A 17084-nucleotide genomic window follows, 5' to 3' on the forward strand; every position below is an offset into this window, starting at 1 on the left:
AAAATTACTGTCAAATTTGTATATGTTACCAAGGCCACTATGAACCATCTTACGTATAATTTCGCTGATGTGTACAATATTTATACAAAATTTTATATTTATTTGATCGTTCTATAATTACAGTAAATATGGGGCAAATACAATTCAACAATTTGTTTTAAATCCTGTGTACAGTTTGTGAGGGACAGATTATATGTATAATTATGAAATAAAAAAAATAAAAAACATGATAAAATAATAATAATAATTGGCATTGAAGAGCATCCATTTTTAATGCTCCTACATACAGAGAAAATATGTGAAAAATCTGTAAGGGTAATTACATCGATTAAAATTTCAGTAGCTCGCATAGTAAATAAGAAATTTTAATGGGCCTGGGCTAAACTTGAATATAAATAATTCATTTCTATGTTTTCAGTCTATACTAGTATTTAGCAATATTATGTCACTGGTTAATGCTTGAACCTCTGCATCTAGTATGATATCATTTTATAGTGTTCCACAAAATGCATTCACACTAATAGAATGGGAAGGAGAAATGTCACACTATGACTCCCCATCCATGTCATACTGTATTATGATTAATATAAAAGAACATTAATATTCATAATTACACAATAATTTTAACATTAATTTAAACAGTATTGCCTTGTGTGTTCAGTCAGTTAATGTAGTCACTTGCTGGCTTAGTGTTGAAATATAAATTTTAAATGCTTTCAACAACTGACATAATTTAAATTAGCATCGTTCATTCAATGAGAATAGTTTTGTGTTCCAGATAACGTTAAGTGGCAGGCATATAAGATTATTACATAAGTGTGCAAATTACCTCTATTTCCTGATAAGAGCTGTTAATCATGGCAATTAACATATTTAGCAGAACGACAACCATAGTCACATTGTAGATACCATAGAGCACATAGCCGATGTTCTCTATAAACTTGTGATCATATTTCAGAACTACGGATGTAACTTCAGACAGGCCAAATATGGACCAGAATAAGGTTTTGAAACTTTCTTCAACTCTTAAAAATAGAGAAAAACAAGACAGCTGTTACTATATAGACTGTGTTTTCTAAGAAAAGAGAAAGAAGTAGAATAATTCAGAATATTTAACAGTATAGAAAAATACTTTATGATAATTCCCCATATTCAGGTCACATTGTTAGTGACTTTTTGCCATGACTGCCCACATTATATACAGTTACAATTAGATGAAGGGGCAAAATAGTAACTGCATACAACTGGGACATTGGTTGTCCATTCTGACATAGGGACCACTGTGAGACTTGCCCCAAACAAATTAGTACTATTCATAAACTAAGATTTCATAAGGTAAGCTTCTGAGTAGTAGAATCTCAGTTGGAATTAATCCAAAACCCAAAGCCTAAGTTATACCATAAATAAAGGGTATATCCGTCACCCAGTAGTTCACAATTTATTGCTTACCGGTATATTTCCAGCCTCTTAATCAGCATGCCACGATTCTGGCTAGGTTTTAATAGATATTAAAATATATGTTATTGTTATTTAAATGTGACCAGGGCTCATCTTGGTGGGGACGTAGATCACCCATGGCATGATGTGAACTTGATTCCACTTGGGGAGCAGAATTTTTGTTTTGCTGGTTGCAAAGTTCTCTCCCAATTAGACTTTTCTAGTTCAAGCTATTTTAAAGACAGGGATTGACAAAATATTGGCATATTCAAAAGCCATTGCCTAATACCTTAGTTTATCCAAGATAATTTATGTTTACTTTAACAGCTTGACGTTTTGCTTATACCAATTTTGGAAAAGAACAGGGTGCATGAGCGTATGCACTGGTCCAAATTACAGGTCTTATGTTTAAAGAAGAATATTGTTAAATGGTTTATTGCTACAGTGTTGAGTGTTTTGGAAGGATACTGTGGTTCAGAGCTTTAGCTCTGGCAGTAACCATTAGTATGAAATGTTATAACTGTTCAATAAAATACAACTATAATGATAGCATGTCTATTTATGTGTCCTGCTTGGTTTCTTTATATCCCTCTTTTATTTATTGGATAATAAATTGTAAGTTAAGTTAAAAAAATAATAACCATGTCAGTTGATCTAAGATTTAAGATACTTACGTTGTGAATGCAGAATTCACTTTAGCTCCAAGATAATAAGAGTACAGGATAAACATGCCGATCATGAATGCAAGAAACACCATGATAAAGAGAACCATGAATTTAAAAATGTCTTTGACTGTTCTCCCAAGCGATATCTGTAGTGGTCCAAAGCTCTCATTGGCTGGCAGGATATAAGCAATTCGAGAAAAGCTGAGTACTACAGCAATAGCATAGAGCCCCTCGGATATTATCTGTGGATCAGACGGGAGCCATTTATCTCTGGCTGAAAGAAATAAAGCGAATGAAAAACATCTAGTCTCATTATCGCATGACTGTCATCAAATATTGTGAAGATCTTTTTTAGGATACGAAGATGGAGAGATGGCATTCACCCCTTGATCCCTGTGCATTTCTCATTAAGTGCACTCATATATATTATGAATTATTTATTATAGCTTTCTTATGATACATATATGTAAATATAAATACAATTTAAAAAAATAAAATAAAATCTGAATTTTATTTATAATATTTTCTTCTCAAGTAGCTCAAAATGCATACATTAAATAGTTCTTATGTCTAGGATGTCAAGCAATTTTAGCAGTTATAGGTCAAACAATACAAGGAGAGAACTGCTTTTAAAGCTGAAAGTTTAATAGTAGGCAGAATAAAAGTCCAGAATACACATATTTATGCAATCAATGCCAAAATCACAGGTTCGATGCATATATTGTTTGTTATGGTCCAAAAATCACACATGCACCATTGAATTTTCACTATGATTAAAAAAAAAAAAAAACACTTTACACTGACGGTTTTCCCTCTTGTTCTCCCGCTCTACTCAACCCTTGCCTTATTCACCCCCCTTCTTTTAGCCTCGTACTACCCCATTTTCTTTTTTTTCTCTTTTCTTCCTCCCTCTCTTCTCGCTCCTTTTCCCTTTCTAGCTTCTTTGTCCTCTCTTCTTCTCCCTCAAAACCGAGCTCGAAGGCCTGACTGTTACGGTACCACCTTCCGAGCTCCATACACAGTCTTTAGTCACTTGTAATCCCGGTTCCCCCAATAACGAGACCAAGCTCCATTATGAGGGTAAAACATGAACTGAGGACTGGATCAGCCAGACTGCCTTTTATTTGCATTTCACACACACAGGCCACACCCAATCCCTTCAGTGAATAAAAAGTTACTCGAAAGTCCTTTTATGACCGACCGCAGGTACCTTTTCTTGCCCAAAATAGTTCCCTGGATTCGGGCTGTGCGGTCGGTCACTGGCTGGCCTAAAAATGGCTAAGTCCCGTTCGAAGGGGGTCGGTACTTCGACTTTCGTTGAACTGTCGAAGTATCGTCGAGATTACGGGTCGGCGGGTTCGAAGATAAAATGGCCGCCGCCACGTGGTCCTTTGTCCGATGTCGGCCACCTCGAGGACTTTGGTAGTTTTAACGCTTCGTTAGTTGTCCACTGTATTTGCAATGTCATTTGTTCAAAGTCACAACCCTTCGTATGATCTCTCAGGGACCATAAGTACGGGGCAAATCAGACGAACCCACTAGGCTTAGTCCAGACGGATGGGTCTGTCACATGGCTCCCTCCTTGTGGAACACTCCGGCAGACCCGGCTTGACCCTGTGGCGGGTCAACTTGGGGATGACCGGACTTAGGGAGAATAGGGACGTCTGTTTGCCGGGATAACCCATCCGCATTCCCATTCTGCTTACCGGGCCGGTAACTGATGGTGAAATTATAAGGCTGCAATGCCAAACTCCACCTCAGCAGTCTGCCATTGTCCCCGGAGACCCGGTTAAGCCAGACAAGGGGGTTGTGGTCTGTTACGAGAGAAAATTCTTGTCCGTATAAGTAAGGGCTTAGTTTCTTCAGTGCCCAGACCAGGGCTAAACACTCCTTCTCTACTGCCGCATAGCTCACTTCTCGAGGTAGTAACTTTCTGCTGAGATATGCGACAGGGTGCTCTCCTCCATCCTCCCCGACCTGGCTCAGCACAGCCCCCAGTCCATACATGGAAGCGTCTGTGTGGACAAGAAAACGTTTGTTAGGGACTGGGGCAGCCAGGACAGGGGCATTCACCAGAGCCTGCTTCAGGGCCTGAAACGCGGCTTCACAAGCTGGAGACCACAGGACCTGCCTAGGTAGGTTCTTTTTAGTCAGGTCAGTCAGGGGCTTGGCAATCGTGCTGTAGTCAGGGACAAAACGTCGATAATACCCCGCTGTCCCTAGGAAGGCAAGCACTTGGGTCTTGGTGATAGGTGTGGGCCAGTTAGCTACCGCTTCCACCTTAGCAGGTTCGGGTCTCTGGCTCCCACAACCCACCCTGTGACCCAAGTACTGCACTTCTGCCATGCCTAAATGGCACTTGTCTGGTTTCAGAGTCAGGCCGGCGGCCCGAATCTTGTCCAGCACTACCCCTACGTGTACTAGGTGGTCTTCCCAAGACTCACTGTAGACCGCGATGTCGTCCAGGTATGCACATGCAAATCCCTGGAAGCCATTGAGGAGCCTATCCACCATACGCTGGAAGGTAGCCGGAGCATTCTTCATCCCGAATGGCATAACCCTAAACTGGTATAGGCCAAACGGGGTGACGAAGGCCGACTTGGGGATGGCATCCTCGGCCAGGGGGATCTGCCAGTACCCTTTACATAGGTCAATGGTGGTCAGATAACGCCCCCTGGCAATGCGGTCTAATAGCTCGTCTATCCGGGGCATCGGGTAGGCGTCAGTGGTAGTCCGCTCGTTGAGCCGCCTGTAATCCACACAGAACCGGGTGGTCCCATCTTTCTTGGGTACTAGGACTACGGGCGACGCCCACGGACTATCTGAGTGCTCAATAACCCCCAGCCGGGTCATCTCCTGTATCTCCTTCCGCATTCCTTCTCGGACTGCTTCCGGGATACGGTATGGGGGTTGTCGTAGGGGGTTCTGTCCGGGTGTCTCGACCTTGTGTATGGCTAGGGGGGTGTACCCGGGTTCTTGGGAGAACGTCGCCTGCTTCTCCCACAGAAGCTGTCTTGCCTGGGTTTTCTCGGCCGGGCTTAGTCGGTCACCTAGCTGTACGAGGCTAGTAAGGTCGGTCTGGGGATCCCTTTCTAACAGGTCAGGTAAAGGTAAGTTCTCTGGGTCGTCAGTAGCTGGGGCACAAACTGCTGCAACATCCTCGGGTCGTTCCTGATACTCCTTGAGCATGTTCACATGAAAGGATCGTTGTACCCTTTCATCCGAACAGCTGGCTATGAGATAGGTAGTATCACATACCTGAGCTAATACCTTGTACGGGCCCTGCCAAGATGCTTGCATCTTGTTTGCCTTCACAGGTTTGAGCACTAGAACCTTCTGCCCAACCTGGAAGACCCGCTGTCGAGCACCCCGATCGTACCATCGCTTCTGTCTCCCCTGGGCCGCCCGGAGATTTTCCCTTACCATCAGGGATAGTTTCTCCATGCGGTCCCGGAGTTCCAGAACATATGGCACTATGGGGGTCCCTTCTTGCTCCGTCTCCCCCTCCCAGTGTCCTCTAATGAGATCTAGGGGTCCACGAACCCTTCTCCCATAGAGTAACTCAAAGGGGGAGAACCCAGTCGATTCCTGGGGCACCTCTCTATATGCAAATAGCAGATGAGGCAGGAATCGCTCCCAGTCTCTGCAAGTGTCAGTAAAGGTCCTCAGCATCTGTTTGAGGGTGCCATTAAATCGCTCGCAGAGACCGTTAGTCTGTGGGTGATATGGTGAACTAAGTAGCGGGTTGATGCCGCACACCTTCCACAGCTGCTGGGTGAGCACAGCGGTAAACTGGGTTCCCTGATCAGAGAGGATCTCCTGAGGGAACCCGACCCTAGTAAAGACTTTAACCAGGGCATCAGCAACCGTCTCTGCCTCTATATTAGACAGCGCTACTGCCTCTGGGTAACGGGTGGCGTAGTCTACCACAGTAAGAATATATTTCTTACCGGATGGACTAGCCCTGGCCAGTGGACCCACAATGTCAACGGCTATGCGGGAAAAGGGCTCTCCAATGATAGGCATCGGCTGTAGCCTAGCTTTTGGATGATCTCCCCGCTTACCTACCCGTTGACAAGTGTCGCACGTGCTACAATACATCCGCACATCTCGGTTAAAATTGGGCCAGAAAAAGTTTTGGGTGATTCTATGAGCTGTGCGGTGGGAACCTAGATGACCTGCCAACGGCACGTCATGCCCAATCCGCAGAATCTCCTGCCGATACTTTGCAGGTACTACTAGTTGTCGTTTCTGCGGAGGGGCGTTCGGTTTCGGGGAAGGTTTCGGGATCCTGTACAGCCTATCCCCCACCCACTCGTAGTGTTCCCCACCTGCTCCTTCTTCCCCAGCGTCGGCCCTGGCCCTGTACTTGGCTAACGTCGGGTCCTCCCTAGTTTCCTTCCCGTACATCTCTGGGGTATCCCAGCCTAACGGGGCCTGGTCTAAGGTACAAGTCGGGGTAGAGAGTCTTACCTGGGTCTCAGCAGCAGGTGGGCCGGCCTCAGCGGCACGAGTCTGGGCACGGGTTGTGACAGCGTCCACTGCAGCGGGGCCCATGGGAGCAAAGGCTGAAACAAGGGGAGCCAAGTCGTTGCCAAGGAGAACATCAGCGGGTAAATCCTTAATGACCCCCACATTCACGTGTCTAGCGCCCACTCCCGAATCCAAATGTACCAGGGCCACGGGTAGGCGAAATACTGCACCCCCGGCTACTCGTACTGCCACGGTATCCCCGGTATGTTGAGCTTCGGACACTAGGTGCTTTTGGAGCAAAGTCAGGGTTGCACCAGTGTCTCGTAGCCCACTGACTTCCCTTCCGTTGACCTTTACACTCTGTCTGTGGTGTTGTCGATTGTCTTGGTGGGCAGCCTGAACAGGGTCTGCCTCATGTAAGATGCCCCAGCATTCCTCTTCCTCTACACAGTGGGCTGCTGGAAGAGGTGCTCGGGGAGGGGCCTCCGTGGGTTTCCTCCAGGACTGGTTCCTGTTGGCACGGTTCATCGGGCACTCCTGTCGCCTGTGCCTTAGTTGATTGCACAGGTAGCACCGAAGGGGTTCAGAGTACTCTCGGGCGTTAAACCGGGGTGGACGTTGGTACTGGGCAGACGGAGGGGGTGCGGATGGTCTGTTCATGGGAGGCTGATAAGTGGTAGCGGCTGGTTGGTATTCCGCTCTGGCGGTGGCCTTGGTGATGGAATTGTCCAGTCTGCGAGCGTCGGTGTACTCATCGGCCAAGCGAGCCGCCTCGTGTAGAGTGGAAGGCTTACGGTCCCTTACCCACTCTCTGACCCCTGTTGGCAATTTATCAAAGCAATGTTCCAACAAAAACATCTGCAGCACCTCTTCCCCTGACACCGCCTGGCACCCTGCCATCCAGTGGGCAGCTGTGCGATGTACCTTGCAGGCCCATTCAACGTATGAGTCCCCAGTTGTTTTCGCAGTGTCTCGGAACCTCCTCCGGTATGCCTCGGGTGTGACGGCATACCGGGCCAGTAAAGCTTCCCTGACGGTCACGTAATCCCCGATCTCCTCATCCGGAATGGCCCGAAAAGCGTCGTTGGCCCGGCCGGATAACTTGCCGGACAGTATAGCAACCCAGTCTTCCGGGGGTACCTTGTGTAGGGCACATTGCCGCTCAAAATCCGCAAGGTACCCGTCGATCTCTCCTTCTGTCTCACTGAAGGCTTTGAAGGCCGCAAATGGCACTTTCGGTTTGTCCCCCGGGTTTGCTGTGACTGGGGCTGCTGCAGCACCGTTTTGGCGTAGCAGGCTGGCCTCCACAGCGGCTTGAACCTGGGTGATGATCTCCGCGGAGGGGTTGGGGCCATAATGGGCCAGCCTAATTCTTACCGCCCGGTCAAATCTTGCCTCCTCGGGGGTTCTGTCGTCTAGGCTGGGTCCATTGGTTCCCTCTGCCGCTGGTACTCCATCCATTTCCAGCAATAAAGCAATAATGTCCCTCTTCTTGAGGTTACTGGCCTGTCCGCCCCTTTGTTCCAATAAGTCTTTTAGGGTGGCTCTTCTCAGGTTTTGGTATTGTAGTTCCATTTATTCCTGGTCGTAGCGGTCTCTTTGTGCGTTGAGGATCATCCCGTCGCTTGCCACCAGTTGTTACGGTACCACCTTCCGAGCTCCATACACAGTCTTTAGTCACTTGTAATCCCGGTTCCCCCAATAACGAGACCAAGCTCCATTATGAGGGTAAAACATGAACTGAGGACTGGATCAGCCAGCCTGCCTTTTATTTGCATTTCACACACACAGGCCACACCCAATCCCTTCAGTGAATAAAAAGTTACTCGAAAGTCCTTTTATGACCGACCGCAGGTACCTTTTCTTGCCCAAAATAGTTCCCTGGATTCGGGCTGTGCGGTCGGTCACTGGCTGGCCTAAAAATGGCTAAGTCCCGTTCGAAGTGGGTCGGTACTTCGACTTTCGTTGAACTGTCGAAGTATCGGCGAGATTACGGGTCGGCGGGTTCGAAGATAAAATGGCCGCCGCCACGTGGTCCTTTGTCCGATGTCGGCCACCTCGAGGACTTTGGTAGTTTTAACGCTTCGTTAGTTGTCCACTGTATTTGCAATGTCATTTGTTCAAAGTCACAACCCTTCGTATGATCTCTCAGGGACCATAAGTACGGGGCAAATCAGACGAACCCACTAGGCTTAGTCCAGACGGATGGGTCTGTCACACTGACACCCTCTGCATTGCCGACCAGCAATGACATGTCCATTCTACCTCACCACGTACAGGTGGTCTCTGAGAGCTTTAATGCACTTAGCAACAGGGCCCAATCTCAAAAACTGGCAAAGGTAAATATCCTCCCTGACAAAGTAGAGAAGATGGTCCTTGTAACAGAGATCCCTGTAACCCAGCTGTGTACCTCCGACATGGACCGCTTCCTAGCTGGAACAGGGGAACACCTCAGTGCTTCTGCCCCAGTCGCCGTGGCTTGCCTGGGGTCTTCCTGGAGTCTCTCCATCCTGGAACACAAAGACAAGCACAGGGACTTGCCCTATTCCCTCCCAGAGACTGGATGACACACAGTCCTGGGAGTTCTAGTCCTTAAAAGACTTTCCCAGCTGAATCCTCCATGAGCTGGAACAAGGTGCTGAGCAGTGATTTTCCCTTACCAGCAAGTAGACAACACATAGTTCTGGGAGTACAACTTATTTTAATGAACCTATGAACCTTTTATGCACAGACCCCAGCAGGGGGTCTCCATTGTATTCAGCACAAGCCCCACCCAGGAATCTCTGGGCCTGTGAGATAATTAAATTAAAGCGCTATGGAATCTGTTGGCGCTATATAAATGGCAAAAATAATTGTGTTAAAGACCTGTAAGCTAATTATCTCCCAGGAACAGAGAGCCAAACACAAAAATATAAAAACATGTAGATACCCCAAAACATAATAAAAACATAAAATAACCCAACAAATAATACATCTTTAAATAACCCTTATCTGAGCGCCCAAGTTCTGCAAATAGCGCTCAGATACATGTAGTGTAGGGGAAACGCCACCGTGTTAAAGTCCTGACCAGCCGCACACATGGTCCAATGCCCCAAATAGTTCCAGGGCATTTGGTGCTTTTGCCAGTCAACTTTAGGGAGCTGCTGCAGCCACAATATGAGGTGCTCCGCCTGGCTCTTAGGTGGTGTTTGTTCCCCATAGTCTCAGGGACCTTCCCTCCAAAAAGTGCTCTCCTGGCGAATTTCAAAGGGGTTCAAAACCGCGAACCAAATTGTCCGGGAACCGTATGATCACCTCATGCTGAAAACAGTTCCATAAAATTTGTGGTTAAGTAGCGTTGAGGACTATTCATGGGTTTGGTTCATGCGTACGGCCGCCAGAGAGCCAACATTCCGTTCCATACGCATGGAGGGAAAGTGCCAAACCAGGGGTACCCAGGGCAAGCTATAAATGGCGGCTGGGCAGGGTAGCTCCCAAACTGTGTCCCAGACCTGGACCATGGTCCGTGGGCAGGAGGCCAGCTTCCACAGTCCTCCAGGAGTCCGTGGCAAATGTACATGGGAAAGAGCGTTTGCCACAGTCCTCATAGCTTCACCCCCCCCACACTACCTACCCCATAACACAGGATGTACTTCTACCACTACACTGAGATAATGAACCCCAAACAACTGTCTCCTATGCTGAGGAACCCTCTCACTCGACAAAGATTAATCCTATGTAAGAATGCTGCTTCCACTTGAATGTATTGACAAGTCCTTTACCCTTAATATTTCTTCTTTATTCTGTAGCCTAATTCCTTGATGACATTTTTTTAAAAACATACATAAATAAAGAATTTATTTAAAAAAAACAAAAAACACTTTCAAATTTAACTAAATCCCCCGAGATTAGTTAAAGGGTCAAATAAGAGACTACCAGGATTATTTACTAAAGTTAGAATTCAATTTAAAGTGCATTCAAAGTGAACTTCACATTTGGGGGCGTGGCCTGGAGCTCAACCGTGGCGGTCGCATGTCAGGGTAGCTCCTGCTGCACAGGCCTGAAACCACAGCACAACATACACCCCACTAGCCATCAAATACCCACAGTGATGTCCCAGCAAAAGGGCAGGCGCCAGATGGACAAAGGCGACAAATCAAGCTTTTTCGCGGTCCACGCGACCCAAACAAAGACCGCGGGAGCCCTGGAGGAGGCCCAAGATGGCGCCCACGACGAAATCGGCGAACAACAGAAAGAGACCACGGCAGACGCACCGGTAACCCAGGGCATACTGCAACGCATGCTGGATGTGATGCACACCAAGCTCCAAAACACCCTCCAGACCTCACTAAACGACAACAGATCAGATATAAGGGAGCTGGGAGAGCGCACTTCCATGCTGGAAGACAAAATGGCCGACCAGGCCGAAGCACATAATGGCATAAGCGCCAGTATGGAGGAAATCCAAACCAACATGATGGCATTGGAAGCCAAAATAGCGGATATGGAGGACCGTTCTCGCCGCAACAATCTCAGGCTGAGAGGAGTAGCGGAAACAGTGGGGGCGGCAGACCTGCACACTCATCTGCAAGGCCTATTCAAAGTCCTGGCCCCAGATATGCATCAAGACATGCTGCTGCTGGACCGTTACCACCGTGTCCCAAAAGCGCCCTTCCTAACATCAGAAGCACCGCGAGACGTCTTGGTACGGCTGCACTATTTTCATATTAAAGAAATCATATTGAGAGCGAGCAGACTACGTCCTAACCTACCACCTCCCTACCAGGGAACCACGATATATGCGGACATATCGGCAGCAACGCTGAAGAAAAGAAAAACCTTTGCCGCCATCACGGAACAACTACGGCTGCACAAGAAGCCATACAGATGGGGATTCCCAGTCAAGCTTTTAATTACACACGATGGGAAAACCACCACCATCATGACCCCAGAAGCCGGAGAGCAAGCCCTTAAAGACTGGGGCCTACCACCACCGCTGAACCCAACCAACGCAACAGGCCGGAACAAGCTCCAGCCGTCATGGAACAAAAGTACATAGAAACTGACTGAGTGAACGTTCATGGGCTGCAAGAGGTGGCAAGTACAAAAAAGAATGACTTTGGGGCTAACAAACATAGGGGGGGGGGGGGGGGGGTGAGGTGCACACAGGGTAAGGGACTACAGAGAGCACACCTCCCCGAACCCCAACATACATATAGATAAGCCATACGGTTGACCCAGGCGGCAACCACAAAAAAAATAAGAAACTTGAGTCCAGAAATAACCAAACGATATAGTTTACGGGTGAAAGATAGTACATGACACAACCAGAAAGGTTTCAGGCCTAAAGACCGCACCGCACAGGCATGGAAGCATAACGCTTCCTCCCTCACAGCGCCTTAGCTTTTTTCCAGTTTTTCTATTGTGACCTTCATTTTGAAATTCACCTTGAATTCTCACTTTAGTAAATAACCCTGTAGGCTATTTCAGTTTTCAGATAAGGAACAATCATAAAATAGTACAAAAAGAATAAGGTTTCAACCTTTCTTGGAAAAAAAATACTGGCCATGATAATTTGCATGACATCACAGGGAGCAGCATAAGATAAAAAAATAAAATACATTCAAAAGGAAATATTCCCTACACTAGGTTTTTTTTTTCTATACAGAGGGATTGCAATACAGCGAATCATACACAGCCAGCCACATCACTACTTACAGCTACCCACCACGCACACCAACATCACAGTAACCCACATAACACAAAGACAAAACACAAACATTACAGTCACACATAAGCGTCTTACACACACGGCTGCAGACAGGCATCATACACACAAATGACACACAACCATACCACACACAACCGGTCAAACATAGTGATCACACACATCACAGCACTGACAGCAACCTTGCACACACAAAACACATTCACACAACAGGCACACCATTTCTACACATATAACTCATTGAACAGAACAACAGATGTGAAAATAGACACTCAACATGTACAAATATATATCAAATAAATAAACAGCTGCACAAGAAATTCCCTAAATAGCTGTGTAGCTTTATAAACAGTATAGTAATCAAAATAGAAAAAGACAATAATGCGCTCATTAAAATATAGTGATACTTTTCAATGATATCAAGATCACTCCAAACAATGTAGACTACATGAAAAATAAAACAGACTACGCTATACAGAGCAAATAAAAATATAAAAAAACTAATGTTTACATAAACGTTCTAAATTGGATGCTTAATATAACCATATAAAACAATCAATGTTTGAGAGATAGCAGAACTCTATATGAAAAGAAATATATATATATATATATATATATATATATATATATATATATATATATATATATATATATATATATAAAGAAAAGAAAAATAGTGATTTGGAAAGAGAACTGATCTATAGAGGAGGCTGGAAAAAGGACATGAACCCCCAATGATGGAATAAATAGTATAATAATGAAAAACGATCCAGCCTGATTATATTTAAAATGTAACTTTTATTTTGAGTGTTAAAATATATATCAAACAATTTGTAAACAATTAGATTTACATCCAAAATATATTATACAAAAATAATGACCTTTAGAGTAAAGTTAATAGAACAGCCAAATAGGCTGCCTTGATCCTCAGAAATAGAATTTGTGAAGATTATATTATTCTCAATACAATTTCCATATAGATATATGTATATGAGTTAATATACTGATACAGGCAGGGGGAAGGAGTCATAGGTTGCCTCAATGATAAACAAAAAATAGAATTTAAATGAAATACAAATTTAAAAAAAAAGAAATCAAAATAAAATGAACAATGATAAATAAATAATTAATAGATTGTAAATAAATTTTAAAATGATGAGGGTTACTAACCTGTGTTTTCAATGGCACCTCTGTGCTAGAACTCCCCCCCCAGCTCCCTATGGTAACTGAACTCTAATATTGCTGACCAGCAAAATGAAAAATACAAGTTACAATAGAACAAAAAAGCGGTAATCAAATACTATTTACAGGGTATTAAAAGAAAAATCTCTGTGTGCGATCATTTGTATAAAAATCCTAAATTAATATGTAAACCCCAGAGACACACAGTAACCATATGCATGCAGGGGCAGACTGACCGGTCGGGCACTTCGGACATGGTCCGAGGGCCCGGCCGGGAGGGGGGCCCGCCATCAGGGGGCCCGGCCGCCCCTTTAAATGCTGCAGCCGCCTGAGCGCTCTCTTAAGAGCGCTCAGGCGGCTGCAGCTTCTCACCTCACCTCCCCTGTAGCGTGGCCGAGCTGCTGTGCGGTCCGGTGCCCGGCCGGAGTGATAGGAAGGTGCACACTGAGTGTGCACCTTCCTGTCAGTCCGGCCGGGTACAGGAAACAGAAACTCCTGTTCCGCGCGGAACAGAAGTTTCTGTTTCCTGTACCCGGCCGGTGTGCACCTTCCTATCACTCCGGCCGGGCACCGCGGACCGGAGTGCAGCTCGGCCACGCTACAGGGGAGGGGGTAAAAAGAGAGAGGGAGGGGGGTAAAAAGAGAGAGGGAGGGGGGGGGGGGTGGGGGTAAAAAGAGAGAGGGAGGGGGGGTGGGGGGTAAAAAGAGAGAGGGAGGGGGGGTGGGGGGTAAAAAGAGAGAGGGAGGGGGGTGGGGTTAAAAGAGAGAGGGGGGGTTAAAAGAGAGAGGGACGGGGTTAAAAGAGAGAGGGGGGTTAAAAGAGGGGGGTAAAAGAGAGAGGGGGGTTAAAAGAGAGGGGGGTTAAAAGAGAGGGGGGTTAAAAGAGAGAGGGGGGATAAAAGAGAGAGGGGGGTAAAAGAGAGGGGGTTAAAAGAGAGAAGGGGGGTAAAAGGGGGGGTTAAAAGAGAGAGGGGGGTTAAAAGAGAGGGGGGTTAAAAGAGAGAGGGGGTTAAAAGAGAGAGGGGGTTAAAAGAGAGAGGGGGTTAAAAGAGAGAGGGAGGGGGGTTAAAAGAGAGAGGGAGGGGGGTTCAAAGAGAGAGGGGGTTCAAAGAGAGAGGGGGGTAAAAGAGAGGGGGTTAAAAGAGAGAAGGGGGGTAAAAGGGGGGGTTAAAAGAGAGAGGGGGGTTAAAAGAGAGGGGGGTTAAAAGAGAGAGGGGGTTAAAAGAGAGAGGGGGTTAAAAGAGAGAGGGGGTTAAAAGAGAGGGGGGTTAAAAGAGAGAGGGTAAAAAGAGAGGGGGTAAAAAGAGAGAGGGGGTAAAAAGAGAGAGGGAGGGGGTAAGAGGAGGGAGGGTAAGAAGAGAGGGAGGGGGGTAAGAAGAGAGGGAGGGGGGTAAGAAGAGAGAGGGAGGGGGTAAGAGGAGGGAGGGTAAGAAGAGAGGGAGGGGGAGTAAGAAGGGAGGGGGGAGTAAGAAGGGGGTAAGAAGAGGGGGAGGGGGGAGTAAAAGAGGAAGGGGGGAGTAGGAAGAGGGGGAGGGGGGAGTAAGAAGAGGGGGAGGGGGGAGTAAGAAGAGGGGGAGAGTAAGAAGGGGGGTAAGAAGAGAGTGGGAGTAGGAAGGGGGTAAGAAGAGGGGGAGGGGGTAGTAAGAGGAGGGCAATTGCCCCCTTCCCTGTCCGCAGGCACCGTGCGGGCAGCCGGCAGGGGAGGGAGGAAGAGAGGACCCGGGAGCTCAGCCTGCAGCTCCTCTGGGTCCTTCTTGCGCGAGCACAGATCGTTGCCGCGGTTACCACGGCAACGTTACGGCTCTTGCGATAGTAAACTCTAGCCCTGGAGCTACGGGCCAGAGTTCACTCTCAACACTGTGACCACCAGGTATTCCTGGTGGTCGCAGTGGTGAGAGTGAACTCTAGCCCAATAAACACACTGCCCCCACACACCATACACATTTACACACATTGCCTCACACACACACACACACACATACACTGCCCACCCATACACACACAGCCCCCCATACTAACATTGCCACACACATACACAGCCCCCTCGTACACACATTGCCCCACACACCCTACACATTCACACACTACACCCCCTCACACACACTGAACCTTTCACACACACACTGCACCCCTTACACATTGCACCACTGCTCCTATACCCTACTACAGCCTCATATCCCAGCAGACCCCAGGTAAGTTGTCAAACTGTTCTTAAACGGTTTGACTACTTACTCTAGGAGGGGGGCCCGGCCCTCCTGGCACCATAACGACTACACAGAGCAGTAGTGGTTATTGTGCATGGATTATTTCTTTAAATAATCTACGAGTGCCCCAGTAGCCAGCAAGCCAGCCAGCCCACAGGCCGGCCAGCCAGCCAGCCAGCCCACAGGCTGGCCAGTAGCCAGCCAGCCCACAGGCCACCAGTTAGGCTTAAAGCCAGCAAACCCACAGCCTGCCAACCGCAGCCAGCAAGCCACAGCCTGCCAGCCGCAGCCAGCAAGCCACAGCCTGCCAGCCGCAGCCAGCAAGCCAACAGCCTGCCAGCCGCAGCCAGCAAGCCCACAGCCTGCCGGCAGTAGCCAGCAAGCCCACAGCCTGCCAGCAAGCCCACAGCCTGCCAGCCGCAGCCAGTAAGCCCACAGCCTTCCAGCAAGCCCACAGATTGTCAGCCAGTAACAGTAATTAAGGTAAGAGGAGCCAACTTGGCCTAGGTATCAGCGAGCTATGTTGTGTTGCTATATTGTGAATAGGAACCAGAGTGTTGGAGAGACCCCCCTCCAGGCCCCATTAGACTCCATTGTAGTCTCTAATGGGACCTGGAGGAAATTCTTTCTAACACACTCTCTAAAGGACACTGAGATAGCCTCTGCTAGAATGCTCCCCCCCTCCATGGCCCATTAGCCCTCAATTGTATTCTCTACTGGGGCCTGGAGGCGACTGTTTCCAGCAGGGACACTGAGATGGCCTCTGTTAGAAAGACCCCCTTCCAAGCCTATTAGACTCCATTGTAGTCTCTAATAGGGCCTGGAGGGTATTCTTTCTAACACACTCTCTAAAGGACACTGAGATAGCCTCTGCTAGAAAGACCCCCCTCCATGGCCCATTAGCCCTCAATTGTAGTCTCTACTGGGGCCTTGAAGGGATTATTGCACTTTTGTTCCTTGTGTCTAAAGATTGTGTAGGGTGTGGCTGGAGGCGGTGCATGGAGGCGGGACATGGGTGGCGCTTGCTGCGGAGTATGGGGGCCCTTTATTTATTTTGCCCGGGGGCCCTAAGGGTTCTCAGTCCGCCCCTGTATGCATGTATTTTATACCCTCACAGCTTTTATTTATTTATATTCAAGACCCCCACAGACATATTTTGATTTCAGAATTTGACAGTTTGATATACTGATCCATGTCATGTTTGGGGCCAAATTGACATTTGCCAATACAGATGGTCCTCCTTTTGTGCTTTACGATGGCTCGTACTTACGACCAGCTCTCTCGCGGGGTGGTAATTGCGAGCTGTTGTTAGAGGGTTTCCCTGCTCTGCTGTGTTCTTTTATGTTTGGGGAAATTTACCCAAGCATAGATTAGAGGGATTCCCTACTCTTGTGCGTTCGTCTATGTTCAGGGAAA

General features: G+C 47.3%; 1 protein-coding gene across 2 annotated transcripts in view; it reads right to left on the reverse strand.

Annotated features, from left to right (window-relative positions):
• TRPC3 (transient receptor potential cation channel subfamily C member 3) overlaps positions 1-17084 on the reverse strand; it is a 207759-nt gene that overhangs the window by 16780 nt on the left and 173895 nt on the right. For both annotated transcript variants that reach the window (XM_063458397.1, XM_063458396.1), the window contains exons 7-8: positions 2112-2376; positions 830-1025 (exon numbers count right to left, since the gene is read on the reverse strand). In XM_063458397.1, the coding sequence (XP_063314467.1) occupies positions 830-1025; positions 2112-2376 (461 nt within the window). The remainder of the gene's footprint in view (positions 1-829; positions 1026-2111; positions 2377-17084) is intronic.

The sequence above is a fragment of the Pelobates fuscus genome, chromosome 6 (genome assembly GCF_036172605.1).
Source record: "Pelobates fuscus isolate aPelFus1 chromosome 6, aPelFus1.pri, whole genome shotgun sequence".
Taxonomy (NCBI): Eukaryota; Metazoa; Chordata; class Amphibia; order Anura; family Pelobatidae; genus Pelobates; species Pelobates fuscus.